This window comes from Rhinoraja longicauda, chromosome 3, assembly GCF_053455715.1.
Source record: "Rhinoraja longicauda isolate Sanriku21f chromosome 3, sRhiLon1.1, whole genome shotgun sequence".
NCBI lineage: Eukaryota > Metazoa > Chordata > Chondrichthyes > Rajiformes > Arhynchobatidae > Rhinoraja > Rhinoraja longicauda.
This window is the reverse complement of record NC_135955.1, coordinates 85,773,763-85,789,388: the sequence shown is the minus strand read 5'-3', so window position 1 is coordinate 85,789,388 and position 15,626 is coordinate 85,773,763. Positions and strand designations below refer to the sequence as shown.

Genomic DNA, 15,626 nt, shown 5'->3' with positions numbered 1-15,626 from the left:
AAATTCCCAGGCACTGGTATAATTCTCATTTGGAATTTTGAAGTACCTAATTTGTTTTTTTTTGTACTAGCTTTGCAATTTTAATTCACTGAATTTTTTTATTATTATATTTATCCGTGTGTATTACATCTGGGTGCTGTTCATGTATTGCAAGTAAAAATATCACTGTACTGTGTTCGATTTGTAACATTTTGTGATACCTTCGATTTGTACCAGCATCGGCAGTTATTTTCCTACTGTAGTGTGGTCGGTACATGTGACAATTAAACAGTCTTGAGTCTCAAGTACTTTCAAGATTATCGTGCAAAGAATAAAATATTTATTGAAATTGGCAACAATTTAAAAAATGAAATTGGATCACTTGGTTAGTAGGAATGCAGGTGACTTGAAAATCAGCAAAATAACTTCCACATGTTAATAAGAATGCATTTGGTCCCGTTCACCTTAACGGTTGCGTGTTAAGATCTGAAGGTAATTCTACTCACTATCCCACGGTCTAGGCTTAAGCTCAGGGGTGACTGCGCTTTTGCGGTTGCAGCTCCTAGACTGTGGAACAGCATCCCTCTCCCCATCAGAACTGCCCCCTCCATCGACTCCTTTAAGTCCAGGCTCAAAACCTATTTCTACTCCCTAGCGTTTGAGGCTCATTGAGGAGGCGCTGTGAACTGTTTGCGTGCTAATGTATGTTTCTTTTTTTTTCCTTAGTACCTAATCAGATGTACAGCACTTTGGTCAACGTGGGTTGTTTTTAAATGTGCTATACAAATAAAATTGACTTGACTTGACTTGACTTAAGTACACCAGAAATCTCAACTTTTCCAACACAATGGCAAGTTTGCTGCCCACGTTCCCAAAGCTTGCCATCATTCTGGTTATTAAGCATTTAAGTTTATCCCAGTTTGCTCCATGTTAAAGAATTAACCACATTTCTTTTGTTCCATTTAAAATAAAACGCAAAGTAGTAAAACATGTGCCAATGTGGGATCATCAGCAAACTTGAGCTCTGTGGCGGGCGCTGAGGATGGCAGCCATGGTGTACTGCTCCTTGCTGTTTTGTATGTATTTGTTTGTTTGTTTGTTTGTGTTGTCTGCGGTAATTTCTTAATTGTTAACTGTATCTTCGTGTTGTCATTTGTGAACGGAGCACCAAGGCACATTCCTTGTATCTGCATACTTGGCCAATAAACTTATTCAATTCAATTCAATAAAGTATTCATTCATTCATTTACTGCGAGGCTGTGGCACCTCACACATTACAGCAGGGCAAAGCACAGCTCAGTAGCATATTCTCAAAGGCAATTAGAGATGGGCAGGAATTGTTGGCTGTGTCAGTGACAGACATATCGCCTGAGTAAGCAAAGAAAAAAAGTTGACGGATGTTGGGTATTAAATCATCAATGGTAAATTACCAAAGACGTACAGGTATGTAGGTTAATTGGCTGGGTAAATGTAAAAATTGTCCCTAGTGGGTGTAGGATAGTGTTAATGTACGGGGATCGCTGGGTGGCACGGACTTGGAGGGCCGAAAAGGCCTGTTTCCGGCTGTATATATATGATATGATATGATATGATATGATAACCTTGTAGATTTGCTGCAATTTAGATGATCCAAATTAGGCCTTGGTTACACAAGCTAAAGATGCTGTGGTGGAATTGTTGAGAACTTTATGAAAGCGATATATGGTGATATGGATATGAAAAATCTCCCATGCATAGTCTGTAGAAATCTTAGCCATAGATACATTTGAAACACAGAGCTGAAGAGATGGAGCACTGCATTGAAATGAGTTTTTGATTTTAGTTTAGTTTGGGCGGTACAGTGGCGCAGCGATAAGAGTTGCTGCCTTACAGTGCCAGAGATCCGGCTTCGATCCTGACTACAGGTACTGTCTGTTTGAAGTTTGTACCTTCTCCCCATGACCTGTGTGGGTTTTCTCCGAGAATTTTGATTTCCTCCCACATTCTTGGAATTGGCTTGGCACAAATGTCAATTGTTGTCCCTAGCGTGTGTAGGATAGTGTTAGTGTGCGGGGATCGTTGGTTGGTGCGGACTCGGTGGGCCGAAGGGCCCATTTCCGCGCTGTATCTCCAAGCTAAACTAAACATGGAATGAGGCGTTCGTCCCGAGACCACGCCAAAAGTTGATCTCCCATTCATACCAGTTCTATGTTATTCTACTTTCTCACCTACACCTTTTCAGATAAGTGACAATTTACAGAGGCCAATAACCCACAAATATTTGGGATGGAGGTAGAAACTGGAGCACCTGGAGGAAACCCACACAATCACAGGGGGAACACACAAACTCCACACATACAGCACCCGAGGTCAGATTATTAAGGGGTTGGACACGTTAGAGGCAGGAAACATGTTCCCAATGTTGGGGGAGTCCAGAACAAGGGGCCACAGTTTAAGAATAAGGGGTAGGCCATTTAGAACTGAGATGAGGAAAAACCTTTTCAGTCAGAGAGTTGTAAATCTGTGGGATTCTCTGCCTCAGAAGGCAGTGGAGGCCAATTCTCTGAATGCATTCAAGAGAGAGCTAGATAGAGCTCTTAAGGATAGCGGAGTCAGGGGGTATGGGGAGAAGGCAGGAACGGGGTACTGATTGAGAATGATCAGCCATGATCACATTGAATGGTGGTGCTGGCTCGAAGGGCCGAATGGCCTCCTCCTGCACCTATTGTCTATTGAACCTGGGTCTCTGGTGCTGCAAGGCAGCAGCACTAACTACTGCGGCACTGTTCCATCCTAACTGGCAAAGAGGTGCCACAAGGACTGCAAGTTGAATGGCTTCCTCGTATGATAAAATATCCATCTTTTGGCTACAATACAAATTAATTCAATTATCCATTCAAAGTGAATAGTTCGGGTTTAAGCTCTAATCATACTCCTATTAAATGATTAAGAAATTTTAAAAACAGTGTGCTTCAACAAAATCCCATTTTAAACAAATCCAATCAAAATTAAATGCAGTATGTGCTCTCAATTTCAAGTTCATTGGTTGAAGGTTACACTGCAAATTGTTAAATAGATTAGCCTTATTTGTGAATAATAGCATTGATGCTCAATGGGGATTCTTCGGAGTCTATTCCAGCTCTTCAAGTGGAAATCTGGGGAAACCCTGCAATGAGACATGAACTTTCCCCAATTGCATTTACCCGACAGGTTTTAGTTCAGATATAAACAAGCGATTATTATAGGTTTAAACAGTGAAGTACAAGACTCTAAGGCAATCGTGGTGATATTGCATGGTGTCGCGCTTAGGGGTAAAGACAAAACAATGTCACATTATTAACATTGTTCGGTGGCAGCATATTATTGTACGGTTTTCAGATTGTGAAGTTTCTGTAGTCCACGAGGCAGCTTGTCTGGATGACATCGACAGTTGCGGGCCCATCTGTGGAGAAAAGTCAAAGCAATAAACATTTTAACAAAGATTTGGGAGATTAGGTCAAAAGCACCTTTCACCAATAATTCAGTTTAAATAAACTTTTCCTCCAGAATCCTTATTTCAATGCATTATGTCTCCCATCCTTTGCAATTAAAGTACCTTGAAGGACCATAGTCGAGAAAATGTTCCTGCGATACTAAATTGCACACTAGGACTGCGCATTGAAGTTGATGTTGTTGAAAAGTGATGTTGAAAAGATGCGCTGATGTTTTGCTCTCTCAGTACATTTGCGAAGTGCACTTGTCTAAAGTGACGTTGAGCCAGATTTAAAAGCAACCCCTCAAATTTCTATTATGGCTTGAAGCATTTTTCTCACCCCTTCAGACGAAAGAGAGTGAGGGATTCATCTTTCGAAAGACCCCTGTCTCATCCACGTGTAGGAGAGAGAGGGGAAGACAGAGCAATAGGGGGTGGGAGGAGGAGGGGAAAGGGAGGGGTGGAGGAGAGGAGGCGAGATGTGGATGGCCATAAGTGGCAGCCTTGTCAACAGCCTGTCTCGCTCGTCCCTTTCTACTTTTGTTTTTTTTAGTTTGTTTCACTTGCATGTTTTAGTGTATCTTTAGTTTAGTATTACGTGGGGGGGTGGGGGTTGGAGGAAACTTTTTTTTAATCTCTTTTTTTGTGTCGTATCTCCGTCTGCACCGCGGCCTTGGCATCGTGGAGCTAGCGGTCCCTTTGTTAGGGATAGACTTCGGGAGCTCCAACTGCAGGAGCTTCGACCGCCCCGATCGCGGGAGCTTCGATCGCCAACTGCGGGAGCTTCGATCGCCCTGACTTCAGATGCTTCGATTGCCCCGACCGCGGGAGAAAAGGAGGAAGAAGGTACATGTTTTGCCTTCCATCACAGCGGGGAATGAGAGGTTGCCGAAAACAGGATCGACGAGCTGCCTGTGCCGGTGGGGACTCGGAGGGAGGGCCGTGAATGCAGTGACCTCGGTGTTTTGCGGGGACATGGCTCCATGAGGACATCCCGGAGTCTAGTGCGAGTGTGGACGGCTTTCTGACTGCAGAAAGAGTGACAGCGGTCGGTACAACTCTGGTCACATCACAGTGAAGGAGCGTGTGTGGGTGGCCTGAACATTGAACTGATGGCTGTGGGTCTTCGCTTACACTGTGTGCCCTGGGGATTCTCACACGCCTCTGTGGTGGCTTTATGTAGCTTTGTATAGCTTTGTATCTTGTTGCTTTTTTTGTATGACTGTATGGTAAATCAAATTTCACCGTACCTCGCTCGGTTGCGTGCGACAATGAAGGAGCATTGAACCATTGAAAGGGAAGGGGGAAGGTAGCGGGAGTATGGACGAGAGGATGTGGGCTGGAGAGGGTTGGGAAGAGGAGAGGAGGGGAGGAGGACTTTGTGAGGGGGGGATGGGGAGAGGGAGGGCAGGAGAGGTCACGGTGGCACAGCGGTAGAGTAGCTGCCTTACAGCGCTTGCAGCACCGGAGACCCGGGTTCAATCCCGTCTCGGGGTGCTGTCTGTACGGAGTTTGTACGTTCTCCCCATTACCTGCGTGGGTTTTCTCCGAGATTTTCGGTTTCCTCCCGCACTCCAAAGACGTACAGGTATGTAGGTAAATTGGCTTGGCAAACATAAAAAATGTCCCTAGTGTGTGTAGGATAGTGATAATGTGTGGAGATCGCAGGCCGAAGGGCCTGTTTCTGCGCTGTGTCTCTAAGAGGGAGTAAGGAAGAGAGTGGGGGAGGACCAGAGGGACAAGGGGAGGGGATTGGGGAGGGCAAGGGGTGGAGGAGCACAACACAGTGGTTAGCTGAGGTTGGATGCTGAAATCACCGTGTCATGGTCCCAAATTTATTTTTGGGAGCTTTCAAAAATTTGTTCTCCCTCTCCCTGACTATAGGATTTATCCCTAAAACATTTGCAAAAGTGGACTCGTAGCAATCCAAAAGTCGAGTAACTTAACAGCCATATTAATATACCCCTATTCCTTCACTTCTCCCCACAGCCATGCAAGTTATTCCCTCTGAAGTGTCTACTCAATTCTCATTTGAAGGCACCCAAAGCTCATCCCTAAACTCCTGCATTATACGATACGATAGAACTTTATCCCAAGAGGGGAATTGATCTGCCAACAGTCATAAGACACAAGATACATGAAATTAAAGTGACGAGTGGAAAGGATTGGGGATGTGCAAAGTAGGGGCGGGTGGAGAGGGGAGTCAGTCTACCCCATGACAGAAGGGGGAGGAGTTGTACAGTTTGAGAGACACAGGGAAGCAGGATCTCCTGAGACGTTCTGTGCTGCATCTTGGTGGAACCAGTGTGTTGCTGAAGGTGCTCCTCAGATTACATAGTGTAAGAAAATAACTGCAGATGCTGGAACAAATCGAAGGTATTTATTCACAAAATGCTGGAGTAACTCAGCAGGTCAGGCAGCATCTCAGGAGAGAAGGAATGGGTGACTTTTCGGGTCGAGTCTGAAGAAGGATCTCGACCCGAAACGTCACCCATTCCTTCTCTCCTGAGATGCTGCCTGACCTGCTGAGTTACTCCAGCATTTTGTGAATAAATACCTCAGATTATATATGTTGAACAATATTTAATTCCAATCATGCTAATGGAAATGGAGATTTTAGGTTAGCACCCCACACCTGACAGGATACTTGGATTTGATAACTCGTTTTGCAAACTGGAACAATTCAGATGAACACATTTAAGGGCCTGTCCCAGTTAAGCGATTTTTAAGGCAACTCCCGGCGACTGTCAAATTCGTAGCAGATCGCCAAAATTTTCTTTTACCCTACGACAATGCCGAGTCAGGTCGATACAAGTTACTTTTTTTGTGAAACTAGCACCTGGCTAAGAGATTACACCGTCTTTGGAAACATCGTGAAATTCCCACGCTTACCTGACCGTCAAACTGTCGCCTCCAATCTACCTGTCAAAAATGTCCTGACGGTAAATAAATTGGTTAAACAAAACTATCTTCTGGTATCTTCAAATGCCTTTTCTTAATTTAATATTACGTGCTTCTAAATGCATCTGCGACAACCTAGCAAACCTGGGGACAGCGCGCGACAGCGCGCGACAGCGCCCGCAATAAGCTACAATACCTGGCGACAAGCCAGCTGTCGCCGAGAAATTTCTATCTGGAAAATATTTCCACAACGCGCCGAGATCCGCTACGATTCATTGAAGACTCGTCACGATCATGCCCGCGACATCCCGGCCAACGTTCGGCGACAGCCTAGTCGCCGGCAGTCGCCTTAAAATCGCCTAAGTGGGACAGGCCCTTAACTCCTATAGATACACAAGGCTATGTTTTCCAACTGGCCGTTTAAAATGAGTATTGGACTGTTTGAAATAAAGAGATCCGTGGTAGCATTAGAGTAAGTGTGGTCTGAAATCGTGCGCAGTGTACCCAGTGATTGCACTCACCAAGTGGAAAGTACGCGAACTGTCCCGTATCCTCTCGCGCAGCCTCAATAGCGTGCTTCACGGCAAATAACGTTGCACAGGCCATGCACTGGGGCGGTTCACCGCTGGCCTTCGAGCGAAGAACGCCCATTGGGTTGGGAGCATTCTTCAGCAGCTCGATGTTGAAGCTGACTGGTATGCACTGGTAAACAAAATGCAAAAAAAAGTTTCAATAAAATGAATGGCTTGGTCCTCACATCTTTGTTTTCTGTTTTTGGTGTAACTACTTCCTTTCTTCAGGGCAACAAAAATATACAGTCTATAGTTACAAAAGTATACAGTTTGCAAGCACCAAAAGCTTTTCACTGTACCTCGGTACACATGACAATAAACTAAACTCAGACAGTATGCAGTTCCAGTCTACAATCATTTTTAACAAGCTACTAGACAAAGTGGACCCGTTGGGCCCAAACCTCTCCTGCATTGGTGCAGCACCCTGTCCTCCCCCCTCCCCCTCACTCCCTCCTTCCCCCCTCCCTCCTCCCCTCCCCTCCCCTCCCCTCCTTTTAAACTTAAAAATGTGAATAACTTAAAAAATATAACACCAATTTCAATAAAACTACTTGCGTTATCACTAAATTGACGATGGTGAGTAAGGTGGGCCTAAAATTGTCGTGCTATCGTGTACCGTTTTGGCTGAAGTTCAGTCACAAACAAGATAACAAACGAGAGTTTTAGTATATAGATGTGGAAATTTATGAAGGGAATCAGCGAACTTGGGAAGATTAAAAGTTGGAGTCTTTGGAGCACAGGAGGATGAAGGGTGACCTTATAGAGGTGGGCAAATTCATGAGAGGAATAGATCAGGTAGACTTCCAGAGTCTCTTGCTCATAGTAGGAGAATCAAGAACTAGAGGACATAGGTTTATGGTGAGAGGGGAAAGATTGAATTGGAATTTGACTTATTCAGTTACAGTACAGCACCTCTCTGCCTTTGGACTGCAATGGGAGGATGGTATTTGATGGTAGTTTTGGTTGCTGTTACTAAAAGTTCTCTTTGAAAAATACAAACAAACTACCCGTGTCTTTTTCAACGGACGTGGGTTAATACGAACCCGAAGGTTCACTTTTTCACACAAAAGGGTGATGAGCTGCCAGAGGAGGTAGTTAAGGCAGGTACTATCGCAACGTTTAAGAACCATTAAGAACATACATGGATAGGACAGGTTGAGAGGGACAAACACAGGCAGGTGGGATACGTTGGCTGATGTGGGCAAATTGGGCCAAAGGGCTAGTTTCCATGCTGGAAATTCCACTAAATATAATAAACAGTTTATTTCTTGCCTTGGATTATCCTGAAAAGGGATTTTTGTTTTAAAGCATAAACTGTGTAGCAACTTCTACAATTAAAAAATAAATTCACCATCAACTCTAAACCTACCTTGCTGAACGGTGGTTTGTATTCCCATGTCCCTGGATTCAGCACATCCCCAGTCTTAGGGTCGTAGACCATCTTCTCCGTTAGCCAATATCCCATGCCCATGATAAAAGCACCTTCGACTTGTCCAATATCAACATCAGGGTTCATGCTACAAGTGGCAATAAGAAACAAGACCAGAGAACCACGAGAGTTGATTAGTTATCCCCCGTCACTCCTTGTGCAGAACTTGGCATTAAAATCTTTCTCTCCGTACCAATGCCACAGACAGCAATCAAAATAGTGCTGGGTGCAGTGGTAGACAAATTACATGGTGTTAGGATTTGGGAGGCACAGATTATACCACCACCCACCCCACTCCATTCGAAGAGGATTTTCATGAATTCATAAGAGACAAGACCAGAATTAGGCCATTCAGCCCACCAAGTCTACTCCACCATTCAATCATGGCTGATTCATCTTTCCCTCTCAACCCTATTCTCCTGCCTTCTCCCCATAACCCCTGACATCTGTACTAATCTGATCAAGAATCTACCTTTCTTGTTTTTGTTTGTACTTTTTGTTTGTACTTTTGAAGGAAATAGTGCATGGGTCACTATGTTAGTACTGCCTCTGGCAATACCAGATCTTTAATTTTTAAACGGAGGATCAATTAAGTTGCTAGTATTGTACTCCTTCCAGTTCTGGTGATTTTAGAAGGTTAGCACCCAGCTATAAGGGAGAAATCAATGTTCAATAGTTAAGGTCAGACTTTCGAACAACCGTCCTTGGGCAGCTTACAACACAGTGGTATGAATATTGATTTCTCTAATTTCAAGTAACCCTTGCATTCTCTCTCTCCATCTCTCCACCTACCCGAGTTGTCCTGCTTGTTTTACTGTTCGTATCCCCTCATTATCACCTCCTCCACAGCCAACAATGGACCATTGTGGGTTCTTTGGCTATTGGTGCCGGCTCTGATTTGTTCTGTACCTTTTCATACCTCCAGTTTCCCTCTCCCCTGACTCTCAGTCTGAGAAGGGGTCTCGACCCAGAACGTCACCTATTCCTTTTCTCCACAGATGCTGCCTGACCCGCTGAGTTACTCCAGAAATCTATGACCATCTTCCATGTAAATCAGATTCTGCAGTTCCTTCCTATAATACATCCTTGTGCAAATATCATTCCAACTTATTGTTTACATTGTTGGCAAAAGCAAATGAAATTGCTCATCCCCAACTGATCTTGCAGTGGGAGGTGGCAAGAGGTCTTCTTGAACCACTGCAGACCCTTCTGGTGTGAAGTGCTCTTCCATAACACAAATGAGTAGAGATCTCCATGATTTGTAGCTGTCTCAGAGTTAGAGTCATACAGTATGGAAACAGACCCTTTGGCCCAACTTGCCCACACCGGCCAACATGTCCCATCTACACTAGTCCCACGTAGGCCAGGATCGAATTTGGGTGCCGCAGCTATGAGCCAGCAGCACTACTTTCTGCAACACTGTGTTGTATCCACAAATTTGCCATCCTGTAACATTTTAACCACAGGTGTCAGGGGTTACGGGGAGAAAGCAGGAAAATGGAGTTGAGAGGGACCGATAGATCAGCCGTGTTTGAATGGCAGAGTAGACATGATGGGTCGAATGGCCTAATTCTGTTCTTAGAACGTATGATGGTCACACATCAGAGAAATACATTTTGTCCCATCCTCAGAAATAGAAGGTTACCACCCAGAACCATTTCAATCTTGCAGTTGTACAGGGCCCTAGTGAGACCGCACCTGGAGTACTGTGTGCAGTTTTGGTCTCCAAATTTGAGGAAGGATATTCTTGCTATTGAGGGCGTGCAGCGTAGATTTACTAGGTTAATTCCCGGAATGGCGGGACTGTCGTATGTTGAAAGACTGGATCGACTAGGCTTGTATACACTGGAATTTAGAAGGATGAGAGGAGATCTTATCGAAACGTATAAGATTATTAAGGGGTTGGACACGTTAGAGGCAGGAAACATGTTCTCAATGTTGGGGGAGTCCAGAACAAGGGGCCACAGTTTAAGAATAAGGGGTAGGCCATTTAGAACTGAGATGAGGAAAACCTTTTTTCTGTCAGAGAGTTGTAAATCTGTGGAATTCTCTGCCTCAGAAGGCAGTGGAGGCCAATTCTCTGAATGCATTCAAGAGAGAGCTGGATAGAGCTCTTAAGGGTAGCGGAGTCAGGGGGTATGGGGAGAAGGCAGGAACGGGGTACTGATTGAGAATGATCAGCCATGATCACATTGAATGGCGGTGCTGGCTCAAAGAGCCGAATGGCCTCCTCCTGCACCTATTGTCTATTGTCTATAATCTTCGCCCATTATTTTTAAAAATGTGCTCAATCCACCAAGAAACACAAAATAAGATTTTGTGTAATTGTATCTGCTTTACTAAGCAGAATGAGTACTCACTGTTTTTATTAACTGAGCGAAAGAATGCCAAAATAATGACCACCTCGTCTAAACTTTACGGGGCAGTGGCAATCCCCTAGCGTTGTTGCAGAGTATTGATATGGCTTGACATTTTTGTTTCCTACCTTTCACCACAATCGAAAAGTATATCCACTTGGGTGATCTGGTTCTCTCCTGTAAGGACGTCGACCTCAGCCTCTGCCACAGTCACCCCGTATGAGTTATACTGTGGAGCACCTTCGGGCTGTGGGTCAGGCCACACCCTGTACAAACGATACAAAGCCACAACTCAGAGAATCAGCAATCAATGCTCTTTACCTTTCCAAAATGTACAGCGCCGATTAAACATTTTATAGTTTAGTTTAGAGATACAGCGCAAAAACAGGCCCACCGACCCACAGAGTCTGTGCCGACCAGCGATCCCCGCACACTAACTCTATCCTACACACACGGAGGACAATTTACAATTATACCAAGCCAATTAGCCTACAAACCTGTATGTCTTTGGAGTGTAAGGGGGGGGGAAGGAGGTGGGGGGGGGGGGGGGAGGGGGGGGGGGGACACTGGAGCTGAACTGGAGAATATCCTCACAGTCAAGGGGAGAATGTATAAACTACGTAAAGACAAGCACCCGTAGTCAGGGTTGTACCCTGGTCTCTGGAGCTGCAACTCTACCACTGCGGCACCTTGCTGCCCGAATGCATTCAATATTCTGATTAAACATTTGTGCTTTTAATTAAAAAGTTGAAATATTTTGAACCACCACCCAGTGAAAAACATTAGGATGTACCTTGTGCACGTGCATACACACTGAAATATCGTTATACTGTGTCAAGTGTTCACTTCATTTGCATTTGAATTAAATGGTTGAGAAGGGTGAAATGGAACCAATCTCGAGCAAATGCAAGGATCAGAGGAGAGGTCACGCAGAAACAGTGCCCTCCATAATGTTTGGGACAAAGAGCCATCATTTATTTATTTGCCTCTGTACTCCACAATTTGAGATTTGTAATGGCCTCTTTTTTGAAAAATTTGAACATTTACACACAAAATTACCATTGTCAAGCCTCTTTTAGTGCATTTTAAAGTAAAAACATACATTACAAAATAATGTGAATATGTCTGTATACTAATAACATTTTTATTATTTTAATTCATTTAGTTATATAATCTTGCACTTAAATTTAATATTTGCTCATTACAGTTCTACCACTGATTTTCTGGCACTCTTGGTTCCAGAGCTTTGCTGGTTTATCCAGCTGGCCAAGGAAGTTGGCTATGGGGATAGATGTGCTGGCTCCAGCTGGGCTGGAGTTCCAGAGCCTCGGCCGCAGGTTGCAAATTCAACCCACCGATCGGCCGTGGAAGTCCCGATGAGGTCGAGATTGGCTGCCTTGCCCAGCCTAGGTGCCACATTTTCGGGGAGACTTCCAGGGCAGGAAGGATTTCAAGTGGGCTCTCGTAATTTTGTCCAGATTTCAATGATTAGCGGCTATTTTTCGCGGAACCCCTAGCGACCTCTAGCGGAACCCTAGTGTTCCGGGGAACCATGGTTTGAGAAACGCTGCTGTACATCGTTTGCTTTATTTTTTTTTCTTTATTTTCTCGATCCGATTCTCCGTTGGTAAACGCGATTTTGGCAAAGTGAAAAATGCGGAAATCATGCAAAAAGCACAGAAAATGGATTTTAAAAACGCGGAAATCTGCGGAAAATTCACATGCCTGATTTTAGATCTGAGTTAAATCCAAGTTAGATCTGATTAATTAGTATAAATCTGTATTATATGTTCAATGCACCCCAAACCACAGAGGTTTCAGATCACAGTATGTTTGACTAGAAAGTTTCAGCCTGTACTTGAACTATTTTTAAACGTTTAAAATCAGGCTGCAAACGCAAACTGAATACACTGTGATCCAAGGAAATGTAATCTAATTACTCACCAATCTTGTACAGTCAAATTCACCTTCGCTGCATAGCAGGCAGCGACCAGGTCCTTCCAGGAGGTGCCCAGAGGAAGTTTATCCTTCATCGGCTTCATTCTCTGGTTCAGCATCTCACAACAACGTTGTACACCCTGTGTGGAAGTCATATCACTCATATACTCAGGACCAAAAATTTATCCAAATCCTCCAGAAGGATTCCTGTCAATTCCATGAGAAACTAAATTCTTTTGTTTAGCCTAGTTTAGAGATACAGCGTGGAAACAAGCCCTTCGGCCCACCAAGTCCGCACTGACCAGCAATCCCCCGCACACTAGCACTATCCTACACACACTAGGGACAATTTACAAAAGTTACCAAAGCCAATTAACCAACAAACCTGCTCGTCTTTGGAGTGTGGGAGGAAACCGGAGCACACAGGGGAAACACACGCGGTCACGAGGAGAACGTAGGAATGTTTTACAGACAACACCCGTAGTCAGGATCGAACCTTGGTCTCTGGCGCTGCAAGGCTGCAACTCTACCACTGCACCACCGTGCCGCCCCGTCTTGATTATTATAAAATTGTCTATTCTCAAAAACATACATTAACGTGGAATTTTCAGGAACATATAGAGTAAGATATGTACAAACTCCTGAACAAGTCTAAAGAAGGGTCTCAACCCGAAACGTCATCAGTCTGAAGAAGGGTCTCGACCCGAAACGTCACCCATTCCTTCTCTCCTGAGATGCTGCCTGACCTGCTGAGTTACTCCAGCATTTTGTGAATAAACTCCTGAACTTGCATGATCTCCATAGGGTTAACAGCAGAGAAGCAGTGTGTGTAGGAAAGAACTGCAGATGCTGGTTAAAATCAAAGGTAGACACAAAATGCTGGAGTAACTCAGCGGGCTAGGCAGCATCTCTGGAGAGAAGGAATGGGTGACGTTTCGGGTTGAGACCCTGCTTCAGACTGAAGGGTGTCGACCCGAAAAGTCACCCCTTCTTTCTCTCCAGAAATGCTGTTTGTCCCGCTGTTACTCCAGGATTTTGTGCCTACCAGCAGAGAGGCAGCCCTGATCTAGTGTAAAAGGACCTCAATATCATTGCCCTCGATTTCACTCACAGCAAGAGGTGCTGAGACAGAATGAGCAGCAGTGTAATAGCCAGCTGACTCCATCCAGACATGGTATGCATAGAAACATAGAATATAGGTGCAGGATTAGGCCATTCTGCCCTTCGAGCCAGCACCACCATTCAATATGTTCATGGCTGATACTCCTGAATCAGTACCCAGTTCCTGCTTTCTCCCTTGATTCCGTTAGCCCTAAGAGCTAAATCTAACTCTCTCTTAAAAACATCCAATGAATTGGCCTCCACTGCCTTATGTGGAAGAGAATTCCACAGAATCACAACTCTCTGGCTGAAAAATAAATTCCTCATCTCAGTCCTAAATGGCCTACCCCTTATTCTTAAACTGTGGCTCCTGGTTCTAGACTCCCCCAACGTCGGGAACATTTTTCCTGCATCTAGCCTGTCCAATCTCTTAAGAATTTTATATATTTCTATAAGATCCCCTCTCATCGCTCTAAATTCCAGTGAATATAAGCCCAGTCGATCCATTCTTTCATCATATGACAGTCCCGCCATCCCGGGAATTAACCTGGTGAACCTACACTGCACTCCCTCAGTAGCAAGAATGTCCTTCCTCAAATTACCGGACGTTCCTTTAGGAAGATGAAAAGGAATTTCTTTAGTCAGAGAGTGTGAAATTCATTGCCATAAATGGCTGCGGAGGCCAAGTCAATGGATATTTTTAAGGCAGAGATAGATAGATTTTTGATAAGTACGGGTGTCAGGGGTTATGTGGAGAAGGCAGGAGAACGGGTTAGGAGGGAAAAATAGATCAGCCATGATTGAATGGCTGAGTAGACTTGATGGGCCAAATGGCTTAATTCTGCTCCTATCACATGAACTTATCTCAGTATTGGATATGATTAGTGTCACAAAGGTGCTGTGCATATGCTGACTGCAATGAATTGGAAAATACCGCATCCCATGATACTTTGTGCGCAAACAGACACCCAATTCAAAATCTTTTCCACCATTTCTACAGAGAAAGAGTAGTTGAAGCCAGGCACATTTCCACTTTAAACATTTTGATCTAGCTCAACATTTATCAGTTATAGGCTCATAAGTGATAGGAGCAGAATTGGACCATTCAGCCCATCAAGTCCACTCCGACATTCAATCATGCCTGATGTATCTTTCCCTCTCAGTCCCATTCTCCTGCCTTCTCCCCACAACCCCTGACACCCTTACTAATCAAGAATCGATCAATCTCTGCTAAACATATCTGTTGACTTGGTCTCGACAGCCTTCTGTGGCAATGAATTCCACCCCTGCCAGAAACTGATGAAACTCAACCGTAAAATAAATTAAACTGTGATTATATTTAAAATAAAGTTATAAATGCCTTACCATACAGTTGAGCTCACTGGTGATACTGCCACCTGATGCAGCAGAGTTCGGGCTGCTATCAGTTGTGGTCGGTTTTATGAGGACAGATTCGATTGGAATCCCCAACTTATAGGCACATACTTGAGCAACCTAAATTACAAGAGACATTGAAATCAGGTACCCATTTCAACATTAATCAAAACATTTAATGGAAAAGGCATTGGCCTTTTTTTCTCCAAAACCTCCCTCATCACTTCAACTCCTCAAAAGTTGGGGGGAGGGTCGAGTGTATTGTAGATAAAGTTGACAATATTTTAATCTGATAACTGTTTGCTTGTAAATTGCCAGTGGCAGTCTTGATTTTGTGACAACTATGTATTTGTGTATAATTGAATAAGAGCATTTTGGATTATATATTTTTTTAAACCGTCAACTTTGCTGAATGTACTTATTTCAAATTCATAGCCAACTTTGCTACAATTTAATGTTGGGACCTGTTTAGTCTGTTTTCCATCGATGCCATTAACTGAAGCAACCCTAATTAAAAGTATACT

General features: G+C 44.0%; 1 protein-coding gene across 3 annotated transcripts in view; it reads right to left on the bottom strand.

Annotated features, from left to right (window-relative positions):
* Positions 1-291: 291 nt before the first annotated feature.
* The window catches only part of LOC144592141 (xanthine dehydrogenase/oxidase-like), a 113,385-nt gene continuing 98,050 nt past the window's right edge, over positions 292-15,626 (bottom strand). For all 3 annotated transcript variants that reach the window (XM_078396558.1, XM_078396557.1, XM_078396556.1), the window contains exons 25-30: positions 15,094-15,222; positions 12,634-12,767; positions 10,818-10,955; positions 8,273-8,420; positions 6,853-7,033; positions 292-3,400 (exon numbers count right to left, since the gene is read on the bottom strand). In XM_078396558.1, the coding sequence (XP_078252684.1) occupies positions 3,333-3,400; positions 6,853-7,033; positions 8,273-8,420; positions 10,818-10,955; positions 12,634-12,767; positions 15,094-15,222 (798 nt within the window). In that variant the 3' untranslated portion in view covers positions 292-3,332. The remainder of the gene's footprint in view (positions 3,401-6,852; positions 7,034-8,272; positions 8,421-10,817; positions 10,956-12,633; positions 12,768-15,093; positions 15,223-15,626) is intronic.